Genomic DNA, 21083 nt, shown 5'->3' on the forward strand with positions numbered 1-21083 from the left:
CTACAAAGTATTAATGCAAGGAGGCCGAATAATATTCCAATTCCAATTCCAATAATTTGGAAAGACCAGTTAACCATGTTTCTGGACTGTGGGGGTAGCAGAAGTACCAGGAGACAACCCACACATGGATAGGGAGAACATTCAAACCGCAGCCCTTGCTGCAGGGCAACTGTGCTAACATATAAATGCATATGCAGGGAAAATATTAATGTCATAGCAAAAGCAAGGTTGTCTTCAGCTCCACTAGAAGATGTATTGTACGATCCTCACTGAGATGTGTCCTACCAGCAACAGGTCTTATCAAGTTTTTAAGAAACTTGCATCTTAATGTCTGACTGCAGTTTTGCCATGCAGAACAGAGATGGACAGGAATACCCAGATAATATGTTTCATTGCTTCCTCAACATCAGCAGAACTCATATGCTGAACACATGCATAGATCTGTTGAATGTTTACACCAGGACTTTGATAACATTACAAGTCAGACAGCAGTCTGGACAGCTTGGCTGCTGGGGGATAACCCGGAGGGGTGAACTGTGGGTGTATGTGACAGAAAAGCTATTTAAATATCTACACAACCCTTAAAGAGACTGGGATTTCTTACCTTGCTCCTGATCTGTCCAGAGGTGGACACTTTCCGGATCAGTTTCTGGGGGCCTTCCTGCTCTGCCTCGCTGTCGGAGGACTCGTCCGCCGCACCGGTGCCGGCGACAGCACCCACTACATGGGCATGGACCCCCGCGGCAGTCGAGACAGCCCCTTTCTCCGGCTCCTGTCGGGGACAGGGATAAAACCAATCGGGGTTATACTTCGGTCGCTCCGTCGCTCCCTTCCTCTCCTTAAGGCGAGAGGAAACGTCTCTCCTCGCTGTCATCTCCCCACGTCTCTGAGATAAGGACGCTTTCTGGGATCTGCGTGGGCTGGTGGACGCATAAGGGACTAGATGGGGAAGACTCCACGCTTCCCCGCCGCTCGGGCAGATAGACGCTGCTATGGCTGCAGCGTGCGCGGCTAGTCCCCATCCAGAGACCGCCTCATCCACTCCGTCAGCCAGTGGTCTGTACCGTGGCAGGGCAGACCCTAGTGGCTGTTTTATTCTAACACCCACAAAGACAGCGCCACTAACCGGAGTCACACTACATTTATTTAACTATAACTCAACTGTATGAAGCGAAGATCAGAGATTGTGTTAGAAACAGCAGTTAAAGAAAGATCACTAAAAACTAAACTGCAACTGCGCTAACAGAAGAGATAGGCTACTTCAGAACAAGAACACTTAAACTCGTTAAACAAAAGCAGTCATTAAAGCCCGATAGATTCAAATAGACATTTAGCATTTACATACTTCGTCTTTCCTAAACAGAACAAAAGACACCTGACAATTAAATCCTATTTAGTTATAGAAAATCTCAGCGACAAAAGAATAAGCTTCAAACACGACTGCTCTGAGATTAAAGAAACATTTCCACACCAAAACCTCACAGTTACGCCTCAGTATTCATAGAAACAAATCCAACTGTTCACTTTTCTTCGGGGAAAACCCGAACAGAACGACCGAAGTGAGAAGCGAACGGTGTTGGACTTTTTACTAACCAGTTCCTCCCAGACAGGGCTGCGGCTGAAGGGGTACACATCCTCCATAGTTCCAGACTTCGTTCTGCGTCCGCTCCGGGCAAAAGAGAGGAAACAAAACAGGGAAAAAGGTGGAGGAATTCAGCAACCTGCTTCGCCGCCTTGGCTCTTCGCCACCCCCCGTGTGGAGAAGCTGGACGTGGAGCCCTGTCCGTGTTCTCCCACCACTCCCACCACTCTCTTCTCTCTCACCCTCCCTCCTTCTCGGCTCTGTCCGTGGCCTCTCTTCTCCTGCTGCTCGCTTTTCTTCTTCTTACTTTTTTTCTCTCAAGTGCCGCGCGCGTTTCTGCGCTGCACGAGACAAAAGTCAAACAGCATAAAAAGTGCGAGAAGTTCTGTAAAAGTACGTCCCCGCAGGAAGATATATTCAAATATATTAGTCAAAAATATGAAGATATCTCATTTTTCTGATTCAGTTTGGACACCATAGTAATGTCGAGCGCCAACGTTCCTAGCTGGCATTAAACTGACATTAATCGTTTAAATGTTGACATAATGTCAGTTTAAGAAAAAACACGAATTCAACCACAAAACAATATTGAACACCAAACAGTTGAATTGGTGTTGTTAACTCACCATGGATTCAGCATTGAAATATCAACAGGTTTTGAGCTGTATGTCTAATCAACATTACTTTTACAAACATGACTTTTAAAAATGTTGCTAAAATATGTCATTTGAAAAATAACATTGTTCCAACTTCCAGACATGATGATACATGATGTAGAAATGACGTTGCTATTTCAACGGTGGTTAGATTTGCAAAATCAAAACAAAATTCAACGGTTATCCAACTCAACTACCTGACTCAAAATTAACTTAAAATGCCAGCTGGTTGCCACCATGTCAAGGCCTAAATAAACAAATCATTAAATATTTTTCATATGTAATATTAAAAAAAATGGAAAGAAAGAAATATGTTAAAATAATCAAATAACTTAGAAAAGTATATTAAAACTTACTGTGTTATTGAAAAAGTATTTGTGCCCTTACAGGTTCTCAGGGTACAGGTCCTCTTTTTGCTTTTGGTCAAACTGAAATATTTCAGAGCACCAAATAAATTTTAACATAAGGGACAGAAACAAAACAATGCTGTTTTCAAATGGCGATTTTAATAGCAGTTTATTTAATGTGTTGTATTTTTAATACATTATCTATGTATTTATATTGTAAGTTTAATTAATTAAAGGCACATTAAATAGTAAGTTTACATAGTGATTTCTTAATTTATTTATTGAATTGTGGCACGTTTGAACCTCCACACTTATGTATAAAAAATGTATGATTGAACAATTCCCCTTTTACAAAATGCCACTAAATGATGAACAATTCATTCTGTATTTTTAGCAATTATAATTTTGTTTATTAGTTTTACAAAGTTATTCTTTTTTTTTAATAACATTTTAGATAAATGGCAAATAAATCTATGAACATTTGAATCACTTCATCTTTTGAAAGTGTGTTTTCCATTAGCCAATATTTAAAGGCAAATCTGGGTGGCTTTTAAGCAAAGATTTCATTTGGGAATATCTAAGTAAAATTTTTTGCAATTTTATTCAAAATGTGAAAGTCAAATATAAAATTAGCCCTCAACAGTGTGACAAATACTTGCTAAACTGTGTAATAGTTTGAATGAAGTCCTTTTTACACAGCAATCACAATACATACAATAGAACATGAAGGAAAAAACACTAAATAGAATTTTTATGTATGTACAGCAATACAAATGTTATGATGGTATCATAATAGGATGTGCCATCATGAAGTATAATTATTTAGGAAATATTTCAGTGTCCATCAATCAATCAATCAATCAATCAATCAATATTTTTTTATGAAGCACTTTCCATAAAGTTAAATGTAACAAAATGTTTTTAGGGAGATAAAAAAACAAAAAAAAAAAAACAAGAGAAATTGCATATAAACAACAATCAGCAATCAAATTGAAACATTCTAAACTAAGTCTAGAAAATAAGAATTGTTGTTAGACAATGGAGCTGATGAATCACCAAATGAAGATACAAGCAAAACATAAATAATAAAAACGCAATAAAATGCACAAATCAACAGAGATAAAACATAAAATAAAATATAATCTAGAGTGAACCAAAACTATATTTAAAAGATAAATAACATTAAACTAAAAAAAAAAAAAACAAAATCAATGAGACAAAATTCTGGATAAAATATTTAAAAAATAATAGATAAAATAAAATAAAATAACGAAAGAATTAGCTAGTGAAGTTTAAGGAGGAAGATATTTTTTAGATTTAGCTTGATGAAAGATAGTTATTGTCATGTAAATAACCCTTTTAGGAGCACAATAATCTGGGTTTTATTCTGATTTTATGGCTAAAGATCTGCAATAAAAATGTGCTGTTAGTGCGTCTGCCTCTTTTTCCAAGACATTTTCAGCTTACAGTATGTGGTAGTTATTCAGTATTACTATGTGTTTTTGTAATAACAGTAAATGGCGCAACAAAAATGCCAGATCCTGTCTGAGCTGAAACAGCGGAACTGTTCTTCACATAACTGATATTCATCGGAACACTTTAGCCTGGGACTTCTCTGTCCCTCCGTTATTTTCCTCCGGCTCCGGCGGGAGTATGAGTTGACAGATGTTATGAAATGGGAATAAGGCCGTTCCAGCCCGTGGAGTGACCCAAACCTGGAGCTTTTTGTTCTATAAGAACAACGCAAGAAGCTGCAGAATGCACTACCAGCTGTTACGTGGCGGCACAGCGGCGGCGGTGGCCTCTAGAAGGGTGCGGAACATTCTGGGTTCGGTCCTGGGTCGGGATGGCTGGATGTGGAGATCCCATGAGGTCAAACTTGTAAGCACATCCTCAGGTAATCTACAGACTGAACTCTAGTGGTAACGTTTCTGGAAAGCCCAGTAGAGGAAGGATCAGTGAGCCTGTTAGTTTTAATTTTGATTCTTTATTACTGGAATAAGGAGTCAGAGGGGCCAAACCAACAGCCTGCTTCTCTGCTTTAGTTTACTGCACAACCAAACACCTGATTGTAGTTCATCGTGGTAGATGTAAAACCACTGTGACGATTGACGCAAGTATAACTTGAAGGATACAGCACGGTCAGCAACTGAACTAGTTTCAAGGTGAAAGGTCATTTACTCTTTTCTGTTGACAGGCCTAACTTGTTTTTCAGTTTTAGCTGAAAATTATTCCCATACTTGTATTTTTGTTTATCAGTATGCGTGTTATCCCCTTTATTTAGTTATTTATTCTGTATACAAACACCTGCCTCAGTGCCCTCCCTGACAGGTACCTAATCAAGCTAGCTGATGATACAGCCCTGGCGTGCCTTTTCCAGAACACCAGGCAGGAACCTGGTCCAGTGTTGGATAAGTTTTTTAATTAGTGTGAGAAGTCCCACCTGCTGTTACTCTCTGAAAAAGCTGTTTTTATTTGATGTCACCTGTAAAAAAAGAAAAGATGTTTTTTAGCACTTTTTAGAGAGTGTTTTAACTAGTTGCATTACATGCTGGTTTGGTCGCATATCAGAAGCACAAAAGAACACAGAAAAAATGTGACCACTGCCAGTAAGCTGCTAGGCAATAGTCTGGTTAACTTGGAACACATAAACAAATATCCTTTAACAAGGTGAAAAGTATCCTTGCTGATTAGAAGCTTCCACTAGTTACTGTTTTTAAACTGCTGTACTCAGGTAGAAGGTACTGCTACCCTCAAGTAAAATGGTAAATGGCCTGCACTTGTATAATGCTTTATCAAGTCCCCAGAGACCCCAAAGCGCATTACACCACAACTGCTACCCTCAGCTAAAATGTACTGCTATCATCAGCTAGAAGGTACTGCTACCCTCAGCTAAAAGGTACAACAACATTCAAGTAGAAGGTACTGCTACCCTCAAGTTGAAGGTACTGCTGTCATCCGGTAAAAGGGACTGCTACCTTCAGCTAGAAGGTACAGCTGCCTTTAGGTAGAAGGTACTGCTACCTTCAGCTGAAAGATACTGCTACCCTCAAGTAGAAGGTACTGCTGCCATAAGGTAGAAGGTACTGCTACCCTCATCTAAAAGGTACTGCTACCTTCAGATACAATGTACTGCTACACTCAGCTAGAAGCTACTGGTACCTTCAGGTAGAAGGTACTGCCACGCTCAGCTAAAAGGTACTGCTACCCTCAAATAGAAAGTACTGCTGTCATCAGCTAGAAGGTACTGCTGTCCTCAGCCAGAAGGTAATGCTACCCTCAGCTAGAAGGGTAGCAGTACCTTCAGGCTGAGGGCAGCAGTACCTCAGGTAGAAAGTACTGCCACCCTCAGCTAAAAAGTACCGATCCCTCAAGTAGAAGGTACTGCTGTCATCAGCTAGAAGGTACTGCTACCTTCAGCTAGAAGGTACTGCTACCCTGAGCTGAAAGGTACTGCTATCCTTAAATAGAAGGTATTGCTGTCATAAGGTAGAAGGTACTGCTACCCTCAGCTAGAAGGTACTGCTACCTTTTTTTTTTAAATGTTTTTATAATCGAACTCAAAAGCAGAACAAGTTGACGCCAGCTAATCAGCACAAAATGCCTCCCTGCACCACAGAGGACTTCGACAAACCTTTACAGAAATTGGCTGTTTTGGAGATGAGCATCCACCGACTAGAAGTGAATATGGGGTACAGCGATGATTCAACTCTGCCTGTGATCCCAAACAGTGACAGCCAGCTCAACGACTCAGCCGGCAATCAGAACACTGAGAATTAACCTATTGGCAGACCCCCCTGGCATGTTTTATGGGCATGCCCAAAAAATCAAGGTGGATGACTCACTGGAAGATCTCAGCAATTAAAGAAATTAAAATGGCCAGAATTACAGAGAAATGCCCCCATTTCCCCTGGGAAAAGGAGACTTCGACAGCGAGCTGCTGTTACAACAACTGATAGGAGTGAGACAGCTGGAAATAATGGAATTCCCCTCCAAAACAGATTTGCTCCACTACAGAATGAAAACCAGGAAAATGATCCATCTTCTGAGAACAAAAAAAATGGTTTGAGAACAACCTTCATTCTAAACAGTCTTCTCCTAAATTGCCAGAGAAAAAGCACCTCACCAGACCAAGAACCCTAATAGTGGGCAACACAGCTGTGGATGGGATTAAAAACTTCTGCAACAAGAAAAACACAGAAGTTATGATTGGTACCAGTAACATGGTCTCTGATATCTCAGAGAATATTCTTGCAATAACAGAAAAGTGTCCGTCTCTAGAAAACCTTATTTTACACTGTGGAGCCATGGATGATGTGGCTAAGAAAAAATCAGAAAGACTGAAGGAGGATTTCACTCGTCTTCTGAATATTGTTGGAGGTCTCCATATCAAAGTGTTTCTCAGCGGACCCTTTGCACCGATTTTCTGGGGAGATGAGGTTTTTTCCAGACTTCTGATGATAAATAAGTGGTTGAAAAAAACATGTGCCACCACACCTGAGAACTTCATCGACAGCTTTAATATTTTTTGGGAAAAAAGACAACTCTTCAAGCAAGATGGTTTCTGTTTGAACAAGCCAGGAGCCAGACGTCTCACATCTAATCTCTTCTAGTCAGTAAATAATCCACCAGCAGCTTCGACCTTCAGCAGAAAACATGGAGTATCAACAACAATGATAACGCTGCATCCAACAGCTCCAGCAGAAACAATCAGCCAGTTGGCTGAGAGAGAGAGGTCATCACAAAAGGTCTCCCCGTCGAAATCCACAGGAGAAGTGGACCCCCCTGTTATACCCCCCCTCCCCCCAAACCCAGACCGACACCCCTGGTAAACCCCCCCTCACCCCAGACCCCGACCCAGACCGCACAGAACTCTCCCATCTCCCCACTGAGCCTGCTTTTTGCTTTACTGGATTCTGATAACATGAAAGGAGCTCTTAAAATCGTGACCCAAATGGCTCTGACATCTTCTCCATTCAACACCCCCCGTGGCCAAGGCCCTGCTACTAAACCAACATCTTCCAAATGCCGCAGACCTCCACCACCTCCTAATCTATCAGGACCTTCAAATCACTTCTCTGTGATACAGTCTGGGCCCCAGTGGTAACTCTATCAGAAATGAGCATGTCCAAGAAAAACTTGGGCCCCTAATAGGAGATAGTTATAAAATCTCTGTGCTTATATGTGACAGAAAGAACAAAGCCAAAAGGATAAGAGACAGTTATAAACAATCAACAAAAGCCATAAACTGTCAGGTACATCCAGACACAGAGTTAATATCTGCAACTAAGTCATATAAACTGGCTTTACTGAACATTAGATCTTTGTCAGGGAAATAATTTTTAATCAATGACTTCATTACTGACCACGATCTTGATGTTATGTTTTTAACAGAAACATGGTTACATGAATTTAATGAAGCTCCCATTCTGATAGAGGCGACACCTCCGAACTACAATTTTCTTTGTGAGAGCAGACAGCAAAGAAAAGATGGAGGGGTGGCCACTTTGTTTAAAGATTTATTAGAGTGTAAAAATGTATTTCTGGGCAGATTTGACTCTTTTGAATATTTGGCCCTCCGGGTAAAGAGCCCTGTCCAAACCATGTTCTTGAATATTTACAGGACCCCTAAGTCCAAAACAAACTTTATCAGTGATTTTAATGAGCTTTTATCTGTGATTTGTGTTGATTATGACTGTTTAATTATTGTGGGAGACTTCAACATTCACATGGACAATCCTGAAGACAGAAGTACAATAGATCTATGTGACACTCTTAGAAATGTTGGTTTGACTCAACATGTTAAACAGCAAACGCACAAACAGGGACATATTTTGGACTTGATCATCATTAAGGGTCTAAACATTTCCAAGGTGTCTGTAACTGATGTTGCCCTATCTGACTACTTTTCTGTTATTTCTGAAAGCATCATCTCCAATGACTCAGTTTGCCAAAGAGACATGATAAGAAAACGCATCTTTAAGGACGGTGCTGCTGAAACCTTTAACCAGATTTACTCTTCTACCTCCACTTTGCCCTGTAACACTGTAGATGAGCTGGTAGATAACTTTCATTCTAAAATCTCAGACATCATTGATTCAATTGCTAAATTTAAGGGAAAATCATTTCTGGGAAGAAAATGTCTCCGTGGAGAAGTACTCTACCAGTCAGAAGTGAAAGAAATGAGTGTCGAAAAGCTGAACGCAGGTGGCGAAAGACTGGACTCCAGGTTCACTATATTATCTATAAAGAGAGACTATACAGATATAACTTACAACTGAAAAATGCAAGGTAATCTTTATTTTCTGAGATCATCAGCAAAAACATAAACAATGCTCATGCATTATTTGTCACGGTCGACAGGTTAACAAACCCTCCTGTAACTGTAGCATCTGAACTCCACTCTACCAGGGCCTGCAATGAATTTGCTAAATTCTTTACTGAAAAAACCCAAAAGGTCAGAGGGGCAGTCAGCACATCCACATCAACTCCAGTACCAATGTTGTCTCCAACTAGAACTGATTTTGACAAAATTTCCCAATTTCACCAAATAAACTACAAAATCTTAGAAGAAATCGTACAGCAACTAAGCTCTTCTTCCTGCTGTCTCAATGTTTTACCCACAGCTTTCCTTAAGAAATCTTTGCCTGTAATAACATCTGATTTAACACAAATAATAAACACGTCCCTTTTGTCAGGTGTTTTCCCCCAGGCCCTGAAAACAGCAATTATCAAACCTCCCCTTCATCAGTAAGATTATTGAAAAAGCTGTGTTTCAGCAGTTAAACAACTTCCTAACAATGACCAATCACTTCGATGTCTTCCAGTCAGGCTTCCTGCTCACCACAGTACAGAGACTGCTCTTGTCAAGGTCTTCAATGACATCCGTATAAATGCAGACTGTGGAAGAACCACAGTGCTGGTATTATTGCTCCTTAGTGCAGCATTCGACACTGTTGATCACTCCATTTTATTAGAGCGCCTGGAAAACTGGGTCGGCCTTTCTGGTACAGCACTCAACTGGTTTAAATCCTACTTGAAGGACAGGGACTTTTTTGTGTCAGTAGGTAACCTTACATCAGAGAGCACAAAAATCACATGTGGTGTTCCCCAAGGATCCATCTTAGGGCTCCTCCTATTCAATATCTACATGCTCCCCCTTACTCAGATTTTAATAAACAACAACGTAATTTATCGTAACTATGCAGACGACACACAGCTATATGTTATGATGTCACCAGGTGACTATAAACCCATTCAAGCGCTGGGTAAATGCTTAGGAAAAATCAATGCATGGATGTGCCAAAAATGTCTTCAGCTGAATCAAAACAAAACTGAAGTAATAATCTTTGGACCAAAGGAAGAGCGTTTAAAAGTCAGCACACAGCTTCAGTTAATACAGCTAGAAACCACCAGTCAGGCTCGAAACCTGGGTGTAGTGATGGACTCAGACCTGAACCTTCAGAGGCACAGTAACAAGGTCGGCCTTCTATCACCTAAAGAACATCTCCAGGATTAAAGGACTAATGTCTCAGCTGGACCTTGAAAAACTAATTCATGCGTTCATCTTTAGTAGAATTGATTACTTCAACGGTGTCTTCACAGGTCTGCCTAAAAAGTCGATCAGACAGCTGCAGTTGATCCAGAATGCTGCTGCCCGCGTCTTCACTAGAACTAAGAAAGTGGAGCACATCACCCCGGTTCTAAAGTCCCTACACTGGCTCCCTGTAGCTCAGAGAATAGAGTTTAAAATACTTCTGTTAGTCTATAAATCACTGAATGGCTTAGCACCAAAATACATTACTGACTTGTTGTCTGTGTTTCAACCACCCAGACCTCTTAGGTCTTCTGGCTCAAATCTACTCTGCATACCCAAAACCAGAACTAAACATGGAGAAGCAGCTTTTAGCTCTTATGCTCCACTAATCTGGAATAGACTCCCAGAAAACTGTAAAAGCGCCGAAACCCTAAATTGCTTTAAATCAAGATAAAAAACTTATTTGTTTAGAGTGGCCTTTGACTGTGCCATCTAAGCATAATTACTTATGTTTTCAGTCCAATTTTCCTTTCATTTCCTTATCCATCATTCTATTCTCTTTATTTATTTATTTATTTTTTTAATTACCTCTGTTGTTTGATTTTATCATTTGATTTGTTTTTCTGTGTCTGTATCTGTGTTTTTCTTTGTGATTGTATTATAATTGTATGTACAGAGCTTTGAGTGTCTCGTTGCTGAAAAGCGCTATATAAATAAACTTACCTACCTTACCTTACCTTCAGGTAGAAGGTACTGCTACCCTCAGCTGAAAGTTACTGCTACCCTTAAATAGAAGGTATTGCTGTCATAAGGTGGAAGGTAATGCTACCCTCAGCTAGAAGGTACTGCTACCTTCAGGTAGAAGGTAGTGCTACGTTCAGGTAGAAGGTACTGCTACTCTCAGGTGAAAGGTACTGCTACCCTTAAATAGAAGGTACTGCTGTCATAAGGTGGAAGGTACTGCTACCTTCAGCTAGAAGGTACTGCTACTGTCAACTGAAAGGAACATTCAGGTAGAAAGTTGTGGAGAAGTTTAAAGCTGAGTTACTGGGGTTGGACAATGAAACTGAAACACCTGGTTTTAGACCATAATAATTTATTAGTATGGTGTAGGGCCTCCTTTTGCAGCCAATACAGTGTCAATTCATCTTGGGAATGACATATACAAGTCCTGCACAGTGGTCAGAGGGATTTTAAGCCATTCTTCTTGCAGGATAGTGGCCAGGTCACTACGTGATACTGGTGGAGGAAAACGTTTCCTGACTCGCTCCTCCAAAACACCCCAAAGTGGCTCAATAATATTTAGATCTGGTGACTGTGCAGGCCATGGGAGATGTTCAACTTCACTTTCATGTTCATTAAACCAATCTTTCACCAGTCTTGCTGTATGTATTGCATTGATACATCACAAAGACTTGCTGTCTTGGTCACAGATGCGCCAGCAAGACGTGCACCAACAATCTGTCCTCTTTTGAACTCTGGTATGTCACCCATAATGTTGTGTGCATTTCAATATTTTGAGCAAAACTGTGCTCTTACCCTGCTAATGGAACCTTCACACTCTGCTCTTACTGGTGCAATGTGCAATCAATGAAGACTGGCTACCAGGCTGGTCCAATTTAGCCATGAAACCTCCCACACTAAAATGACAGGAGTTTCAGTTTCATTGTCCAGCCCCTGTAGCTTCTAAAAATATTCCAAGCTTTAAACATCTCATAGATCTCTGAAAAGGAGAGAGCCTGGCAAACCTATCAAGACATAGCAGTCAACCTTAACCTCTATTGTTAAAGTAAAGCCATAGAAGTTCAGTTTGTCACAAGCCATATAGGGGACACAGGAAACATGTAGAGGAAGGTGCTCTGGTCAGGCCTACAACTGAAATACCATGTGTGCTGGAAAACTAACACTGCACATCAACCTGAACACAACATCTCCACTGTGAAACATTATGGTGGTAGCATTATGTTATGTTTTTCTTCAGTATGGACAGGGAAGCTGGTCAGAGCTGAAAGAAGATGGAAGGAGCTAAATCCAGAACAGTCCTGGAAGAAAACCTTTTAGAGGCTGAAAAAAACTTGAGAATGGAGGTTCACTTTCCAGCAGGGCAACAGCCCTAAACCTACAGCAAGAGCTACAATGGAATTGTTTAGATCAAAGCATATCCATATTTCAGAATGGCCTAGTAAAAATCCAAAATCCATTTAAGGATCTGCACACCAAACTGCTTAGTTGTCATAGTGACAAGATCAGACTGGTTTTATAAACCTACTTCAAACTTTCTATAAAGGCTCTTTAGTTCCAGAGCTCATGAACACTTATTTTGTTTTGCCGATAGGATAATTAAAATGAAAACAGCATGCTGTGCCAGCTGGTCTCATGGTTTGCTTTTTAATTATATAACGCTATTAATCTTATATAGAATCTGTTAAGGGGGCTGAATATTAGGGTGATGGCAAGGCGGCCTTCCAACCTCTGACTTAGACTTGGATCTCATAACCAAATGGAAGTTCGCAAACTATCATTGGAAACATGAAAAAAGCGTGTTTTTAGCTATTATAGCAAGGGTTTGATTACTGTAATGCCAAAACATATTTTTCCATTGATTATTGGGCAGGGTATAAATAATTTTTTACATAATTGTTTATAAAAATTAAAAAAAAGAAATTACTATTTGTAAATAATATGCCTTGTACATTGTCTATGTTTTGCGAAATGTCTTTGACTTCTAGGTTGAATGAAAATAACTTTGGTTTTAACTGTCCAGTGGTATGAATCATTTTGGAATTGACTGTAGATATGCGGGTTTTTTGTGTCAAACAACAGAAATAAACGTTTGGCAGAAAATACTAATTGTGCTTTTCTTCTCATCTCTAAGGTAGTTTGTGAGAAAGACTCAGTCATCCTCTTCTTTTTGCAGGTGACACCGTGACAATTGGAGAGATCTCCTACAAACTCAAAACCCCTCAGAATCCAGAACGGGTTCCCCTCAAATACCGTATGTAACATTCAGCATGTGTACAACTATTAACTGATCCAGAGGTATTGCCTTGTCATCAAGACTTTTATTTCTTTGGTCTCCACTAGTTTCAGACTCACTGCCTCAAACGGTGGCTCAGCACCTACGATGGATCATGCAGAAGGACCTTTTGGGCCAAGATGTGTTTCTTATCGGACCTCCAGGACCCCTAAGAAGATCCATAGCTATGCAGTATCTCGTAAGTAGCGTGTGAACAAACATCTTTGTCCAAAGCGTTCCAAATGGTCATTCTCCTTGCTTTTCTATTTATTTAAAATCCAATTATTCATTTTTAACAGTTGTAGATACCTTTGGTCTGGATGAATGAGAGCGCCCAAAAAATAAATCAAAGAATAAAAACAAAAAGTAATTGTGTATATATACTTGATCATCAATCCACTTTTACTCATGTATGTAGCACTCATGTACAGGGGTTGGACAATGAAACTGAAACACCTGTCATTTTAGTGTGGGAGGTTTCATGGCTAAATTGGACCAGGCTGGTAGCCAGTCTTCATTGATTGCACATTGCACCAGTAAGAGCAGAGTGTGAAGGTTCAATTAGCAGGGTAAGAGCACAGTTTTGCTCAAAATATTGAAATGCACACATTATGGGTGACATACCAGAGTTCAAAAGAGGATAAATTGTTGGTGCACGTCTTGCTGGCGCATCTGTGACCAAGACAGCAAGTCTTTGTGATGTATCAAGAGCCACGGTATCCAGGGTAATGTCAGCATACCACCAAGAAGGACGAACCACATCCAACAGGATTAACTGTGGATGCAAGAGGAAGCTGTCTGAAAGGGATGTTCGGGTGCTAACCCGGATTGTATCCAAAAAACATAAAACCACGGCTGCCCAAATCACGACAGAATTAAATGTGCACCTCAACTCTCCTGTTTCCACCAGAACTGTCCGTCAGGAGCTCCACAGGGTCAATATACACGGCCGGGCTGCTATAGCCAAAACTTTGGTCACTCATGCCAATGCCAAACGTCGGTTTCAATGATGCAAGGAGCGCAAATCTTGGGCTGTGGACAATGTGAAACATGTATTGTTCTCTGATGAGTCCACCTTTACTGTTTTCCCCACATCCGGGAGAGTTACGGTGTGGAGAAGCCCCAAAGAAGCGTACCACCCAGACTGTTGCATGACCAGAGTGAAGCATGGGGGTGGATCAGTGATGGTTTGGGCTGCCATATCATGGCATTCCCTTGGACCAATACTTGTGCTAGATGGGCGCGTCACTGCCAAGGACTACTGAACCATTCTTGAGGACCATGTGCATCCAATGGTTCAAACATTGTATCCTGAAGGCGGTGCCGTGTATCAGGATGACAATGCACCAATACACACAGCAAGACTGGTGAAAGATTGGTTTGATGAACATGAAAGTGAAGTTGAACATCTCCCATGGCCTGCACAGTCACCAGATCTAAATATTATTGAGCCACTTTGGGATGTTTTGGAGGAGCAAGTCAGGAAACGTTTTCCTCCACCAGTATCCCTTAGTGACCTGGCCACTATCCTGCAAGAAGAATGGCTTAAAATCCCTCTGACCACTGTGCAGGACTTGTATATGTCATTCCCAAGACGAATTGACGCTGTATTGGCCGCAAAAGGAGGTCCTACCCCATACTAATAAATTATTGTGGTCTAAAACCAGGACAACAACCCCAAACATAGAGCATCTCCAGCGAAATAACTGAAAAAGAAAAGAATCAAAGTGTTGCAATGGCCTCGTCAAAGTCCAGACCCCAACCTGATTGAAATGTTACAGAGGGCCCTTAAGAGAGCTGTGCAGAAACAAATGCCCCAGAACTTTGAGGAACTAAATCTTCTATTCGCCTTCATAGACAACCTAAAATCCTTTGTCTTAGAGAAAGTCATTGATAAATGAAAACATCTAATTAGAGGGCTGTTCAATAGGTGCAGGTCTGAGAAACACAATAATAGTTCTTATTGTTGCAGTTTCTCTCTTTTTTTCTGAAGTTTAACTACCGGAGTTTATGAGGTCATTTTTTATTGTTATTGTAATCTAGGAGTTGACCAAGCGGGAAGTGGAGTATGTGGCGCTGTCCAGGGACACCACAGAGACGGACCTGAAGCAGAGGAGAGAGATCCGATCAGGAACGGCCTTCTACATAGACCAGGTACTTCTGATTTCCAGTGAATTTATGCCCTGTCCAACAAGCACAATTCAGTATGACTCCACCTGCCATAACAGATGCTTTAACTAACATTTGAACCTGATGTTTAATACAGTAAGTACCAATTGTTTATGTTCAAATGTGGATCTTTATGTGAGACCTCTTCAGTGTGTTTACTCTGTCTGTTTATGTTGCACATCTTTCCCAGAAGCAACAATTTTAATACAGACTCATCTTGACTTCAATTCAATTCAATTCAAAAATACTTTATTAATCCCAAACGGAAATTAAATGTTGTTGTAGCTGTTGTTGACTTGTCTATATAACCTCAGTCAGCAAAGGTTTTGTAGCATAGCCCTTAGATAAACATATTTCTTTCTGTATAAGAGATATTATTTCTCTTAATAATATAATTAATAATATAATAATATATATTGATATATATTCTATATCACTATATCCATAGTGATATAGATTCTTTTATGTTAGGTTTGTTTTTGAGGTTTTTCTGCATTGTTAGAAAATGTCTTTTAAAAGTTTGTACTAATACTGAGTATTAATATTAGTATATTGAGCGTGCAGCCCATCTTCGGAGGCTTCAGTTCTCGATGCAGCTGTTGTGGGTCTGACCCCCGACCCAGGCGACCTTTACTGCATGTCTTCCCTCTCTCTCCACCCCTTTCCTGTCAGATTATTGTCAAATAATGAGAAAAATAAAGGCCACTAGTGCTGCAAAAAACATTAAAAACATATTTTTATTAGTATACATGAAATATAATTCCTAAAATACAAAAAGTAAATTCTAGTGAAATATTGAAAGAGTAAACTTTTTCAACATTATAGATTTTGAGCTAGTTATATGTTCAGATTGTATTTTATTATTTTGACCTGGTATTAGTTTGACATGGATGCTCAGATTTCTAGGATGCAAAAGTAGAATTAGGGATGTCCTGATGATCAAATCAATGCTATGTGCTTGAACATAGTAGTTAGTACCTCACTAACCTCAGGGTGCAGTAAAATAACCTTCACTAAACATGTTAGTGTCAACTGCAAACAAAATGAACCTCACTCTATTACTGGAACTGATAAAGAATGAGGTTATGGCTTGATTTCCATATATGACATTAGAGCAGGGGTCTCAAACTCAAATTCACCGTGGCCCAAAATAAAAAAAAAGTCAGACAAAATCCCGGGTCAGCCTTGATATGTATTGAAGGAGGAGGTTAATGGAAGAGTCGTTTCCTTCTCTTCAGATATCACTATAAATATTTTCACATGAAAACAGGCAAAGCTTATTACTATAGGCACATATGAAATCAAATGTTAAATTAAAGACACGGTAAAAATGAAAAAATCTCATGGGTCTTTTTTTGTTTGTATCCTTCTCAGTTAAATTTCAATGGTAACCCTTTTTGGTGGGCTAACAATACTGGTAATTGTTTCCCCCAATGAAAATCCAGCCATTCAGGTCCATGCCTTAGAGTAGCAGGAGAAAGTGGGTAAAGAAAATATTAATTAAAGCTCAGTTTTCTACGCTCTGATCTACTCCAATCTGGTCCAAGCCAGATACCTAGCAACTCTGACTGACGTGCCAACACACCAGCAGAGCTTTCAGGGATTTGTATTCTTATTGGTACATGGGCTTTCTACCAGCAGGCCAGCTCTAGTAGACATTTAGCGTGATCTTGCAGACCAGATTTTGCCTGCAGGCCTGAGTTTGACACCTATGATGAAGAGCTTCCATATTTATTGGAGAATGTATAGGTGACTAACAGTAACTGCTTTGCATGCGACGCATATAACCAGCATGCATAAAAGTAACACACAGCCACATCACTGCGGCAGTACCAGACATTCTTCTGTTCCCTTCCCTTTATCAACTTACGTGCAGATAAACACACCCATACTTTGTGAGCTGAGTAACCGTGGAAACGGGCAGTTTCTTATAATCCATATTGGCTCCTCTGACTAGAACTTTCTGTTCTCCGTTCCATTTGAAATTTAAAAATAAAGGAAAGATACAGATAAACATAATCACCACACACTGTAAGATTATTTGTAGTTAGCTGATAAGCTGTAATCATTTACTCTGCCATGTCTTTATCTTCAGCTTAATAATATCTTTGTGAAAATAAACTTGTTTTATAACATCTCAGACATTAACGTCCTGATTTTATTTTTCACACATTTTTTCTTTAGCTTGGGTATCAGCAGCCATTTTTGCCCTCGCTCCTATTCAATAAAATCCCTACACAATCTTTTAAAAAGATCCGTAGGTCTGTAGCAGGGGTCTCCAACTCCAGTCCTGCAGCTTTGAAATGCATCTTTGCTCCAAAACACCTCAATCAAATGCATGGCTCATTACCAGGCCTTTGCCAAACTTGATGGCATGCTAAACAGGTAATTCAGCCATTTTATTCAGCTGTGTTGGCACAGGGCCCCAAGGAATACCTGGATGTTCTAGCACAGGGATGTATCTAAATGTTGCAGGGCAGTAGCCCCCGAGGACTGGAGTTAGAGATCCCTGGTATAGTTCGTTGTATAATTATTGAATCTATAAAAGTTTATTAGTTTTATGAAAAACTACAATTTTATTTAATTCATTTATTTAATGATTTATAAAGAGCTTTAAAACATCCAAAGAAGGAGACAAGGAGTTTTTTTCTACGGAGAGTTTTAAAGCAGAAACAGTTTCTGACGAATAAAACAGTTTTTATACAAAAGGATAGATTGTAAAACTCAATTCTGTAAAGCACAGTCACCTCCCACCGTCTCTATTGTTTCCATGAAAGCAGCATATGTGTATTGGTACTCAAAGGTGTTGCACGTATCTGGCCTTCCTCAGATGCAGCCATCCGGTGTGGGCATGGTATGTTGGCATCTGTTTGTTTAGGAGTTCTCTGTTTTAATTTCTGCCTGTGGGGGCAATTGGTGAACATTTCTACAGTGTTGGATCGGATTCCTGTTTGCAGAATGATAATGTGTGGGTGTGAATTGGAAAGCTTTTCTTTTTGGAAATAGTTTGGTATCGTAGGAGGTGTTAACTAGAACATCCAAGTATTCCTTGGGGCCCTGTGCTGGTTTGGAGCCCTATATTCATGCTTAATGTGTCAATCCCTGTGTGTTTGCTGCCCCTCCCCTCTCCTTAGCTCCTTTCAACCCCTCTCCTTTCTCCGTCATTCCAGCCGTCTTCCCACCCCTCGGGTTTGTATGCAAGCTGTAGTCACATGGATATAAGTGCATTCTTGTTATAATTTTAACATTTGAAGTCACTCCTCTGCTGTTGCCAAGCTCTTATGTAAGACAGCTTATCTCCAACTCTTTCTGTAAATGAGTCTCTGTTACAGAACAAAAAGCCCGCCACCTCCACCAGAGCTGAATCCAAAGTGGGATCAGTTCCTTCTAAACATGAGTTTCAAGCACAAAGTTCTCTTTGGAACCCAAGAAACTTGACACACTTTTAGAGAAACATTTAGAGTACAGGCTACAATTAATTGCGTTTCCATGGACTGGAAGGCATTGGTGAGGTAGTATCTTCAGATGCAGGAGACCAAAAAGCCAATGGGAGGAGAGTGGCGCCTGTCATTTCTCTTGACACTCAAGCAGCAGGTAGACCCTCCCGAGAAATGAACATAACGTCTCTCCACCGACCTTATTTTTCTGTTTCTATTGGTAACCAACCTCTGCAGTTGCTGATGGGTGGTTGTCCACAGCCTTTATTACTGCTAAGGGTTTTAACTGAGATGATAACCAAAGCATCAAGATATAGGTTTTGCAGGAGACCCATCGCTTTTTTGCCGGAGTGTTGTCATGGTGTTTGGGTTCGGGGGCATGTGATATCTGTGTCCTGGCTGGGGGTGGCCCAGTGGGGAGATTCATGTCGGGGTTCATTGGGGGTGGTGGGCTCATGGGGTTGGGATTGGAATTCATTGGGGGTTGGGACTATTTTATTCTGTGGCGGCTCTGGTTGGCGGGCTTGTTTGGACCATGCACGAGCCCGGACCAGGTTCATGTGCTGGGGTGGTCTGCCTATCTCCACCCCCAGAGGGAAAGGGACCACCTCCTGGGTCCGGGGGCTGGTTGTCCTTATGGGGTATCGGCACCTGGACCTGGGAGTATAGAATATGTATGGGGAGTGTGAGTGAGTGTACGACGTCCATTGTTGATTGTCTTTACGTTGGGTGTGTGAGTGTTTTTATGTGTACGCATGCGGGTGGGAATGTGTGATTGTGATTGTGTGTGCCTGGTTTTTGGGTCAGGTTGGGTCTTGGGCTTCTCCTGGATCAGTTTAGGCCCCCCATCAAATGTGGTTGGTGTCTCTGCCCGCCGGTGTTCTTGGGGTTCTTGGTATCCGGGGCTGGGTGCTTTGGTGTGTGCTGGCTCACTCATGGTGGCTGCTTGCCAGGGCCTGGACCCCTGGGCTCGGTCGGGCCTCTGCTTGGGGAGTGATGTGTCTCGGTTCACTGGGTCCATGGCAGGATCTGGCCGGGCGTAGACGGCTGCCAGTGGGGCCTGTGGGCAACAATTCTGAGTGCTACTCTGCCGGACAGGACACAGTAAAAAAAAAAAAAAAAAAAGAAACATGGCTATGAATCACACTGCATTCCAGGCATCCTCACAGGTTATGGAGCTTCTCATTGATGACAAACTGTGGATGATATTCTTTACCTCACCAAAGGTTATCCTTATTACCATCAGAAACTAAAGATAGACCATAATTGTAGCACAGTGAACCAAAATTAATGGAACTTTCCTGGAGCAGGAGACATGTGAACTGTGAACATGTGCTCAGCCATTCTCGAATTCTTTAAAAACAACAAAACATCTAATAAAAGCAAAGCCTCTGGTGCTAATGGTGAGGATGAAATCATTAATATCAATGATCCAGAACAGAACCAACAAATTCTTTTGAAGTAGAAAAAAACTTATCCAGACAAGGTGGAGGTTTTTGGTTATTTGGATCTTTATGGAGGAGTGGGGGAGCAACATTGGGTTAGCAGAGGGTGTGGTCTGTAAAAGTAGGTGTGGAACATTTACTACCCAGGAAGGATTTCGTTGCACCAAACAGGTGTGGTTTGCACACCATTTATAACGACGCATCAGTCGCTGCATATCACTGATGCCCCGTTCAGGTCCACCATCGAGAGCGACGAACCCCCACTTCACTCATGCAGCTGAAAAAAACAGAACGGTCCCATTTCAGTCCACATATAAAAATATTGTCTTAGATAATGAATAACGACAATGAATTTATAGAATATATGACATTTCATGCGTTGCATGTAATCCGTTGCTGGTTATATTTAGTGCAAATCTATGCTGTCAGTAGTAAATGAGGTTATAAACTCAGATCATTCTGACCTTGTCCCACCTGCAAACACATTGGCCTCCATTAAAAAGGAACAGCCTTCAACACCATCTCTTCATTACTTCTTCCTGAGTGATCTGTTGGCTTAATGAGTGTGTCCAGTGGTTAGTTGGGTGGTGGGTGTAGAAGTAACTGTTACCAAAGTTTCCCTACTGTAATCACAAAGGTCATTTAGAACTTTTAGATCAAATTGTCCTTTTAGCTTTGCATGGAATGTGGACTTCCCTGTTAAAAAACAGACCATCAAAACTTAATTAAATCTAAACCCACATAAGGGCAGTAGCCATGTAAGGTATACCCAGGCTGTATAGCCTCTTATTAGCTGGGTTCTCTAGCTTTTAAGAAGTAAAAAATACCTAAAGCAGCAGGTCCTCATTCTGTACCAAGACATCCTTGGTCCAAAACACACTCGAGCGACCTTCC

General features: G+C 40.8%; 2 protein-coding genes across 7 annotated transcripts in view; one reads left to right on the forward strand and one right to left on the reverse strand.

The window, feature by feature from the left end:
* Positions 1-2355, reverse strand: part of dgkh (diacylglycerol kinase, eta) — a 106111-nt gene extending 103756 nt beyond the window's left edge. For 4 of the 5 annotated variants that reach the window (XR_007038955.1, XM_047370144.1, XM_047370151.1 and 1 more), the window contains exons 1-2: positions 1594-1753; positions 605-772 (exon numbers count right to left, since the gene is read on the reverse strand). Coding sequence is in view for 4 of the 5 variants with exons in the window: in XM_047370144.1 (XP_047226100.1) it covers positions 605-772; positions 1594-1641 (216 nt within the window). In the remaining variant the exon portion in view is untranslated. Of the gene's footprint in view, positions 1-604; positions 773-1593; positions 1754-2208 lie in introns of those variants that run through there. The other variant, XM_047370145.1, reaches the window with a different exon arrangement.
* A 1857-nt stretch (positions 2356-4212) lies between these two features.
* Positions 4213-21083, forward strand: part of vwa8 (von Willebrand factor A domain containing 8) — a 135555-nt gene continuing 118684 nt past the window's right edge. For both annotated transcript variants that reach the window (XM_047370333.1, XM_047370334.1), the window contains exons 1-4: positions 4213-4482; positions 13040-13117; positions 13207-13337; positions 15182-15292. In XM_047370333.1, the coding sequence (XP_047226289.1) occupies positions 4344-4482; positions 13040-13117; positions 13207-13337; positions 15182-15292 (459 nt within the window). In that variant the 5' untranslated portion in view covers positions 4213-4343. The remainder of the gene's footprint in view (positions 4483-13039; positions 13118-13206; positions 13338-15181; positions 15293-21083) is intronic.

This window comes from Girardinichthys multiradiatus, chromosome 7 (genome assembly GCF_021462225.1).
Source record: "Girardinichthys multiradiatus isolate DD_20200921_A chromosome 7, DD_fGirMul_XY1, whole genome shotgun sequence".
Classification (NCBI taxonomy): domain Eukaryota; kingdom Metazoa; phylum Chordata; class Actinopteri; order Cyprinodontiformes; family Goodeidae; genus Girardinichthys; species Girardinichthys multiradiatus.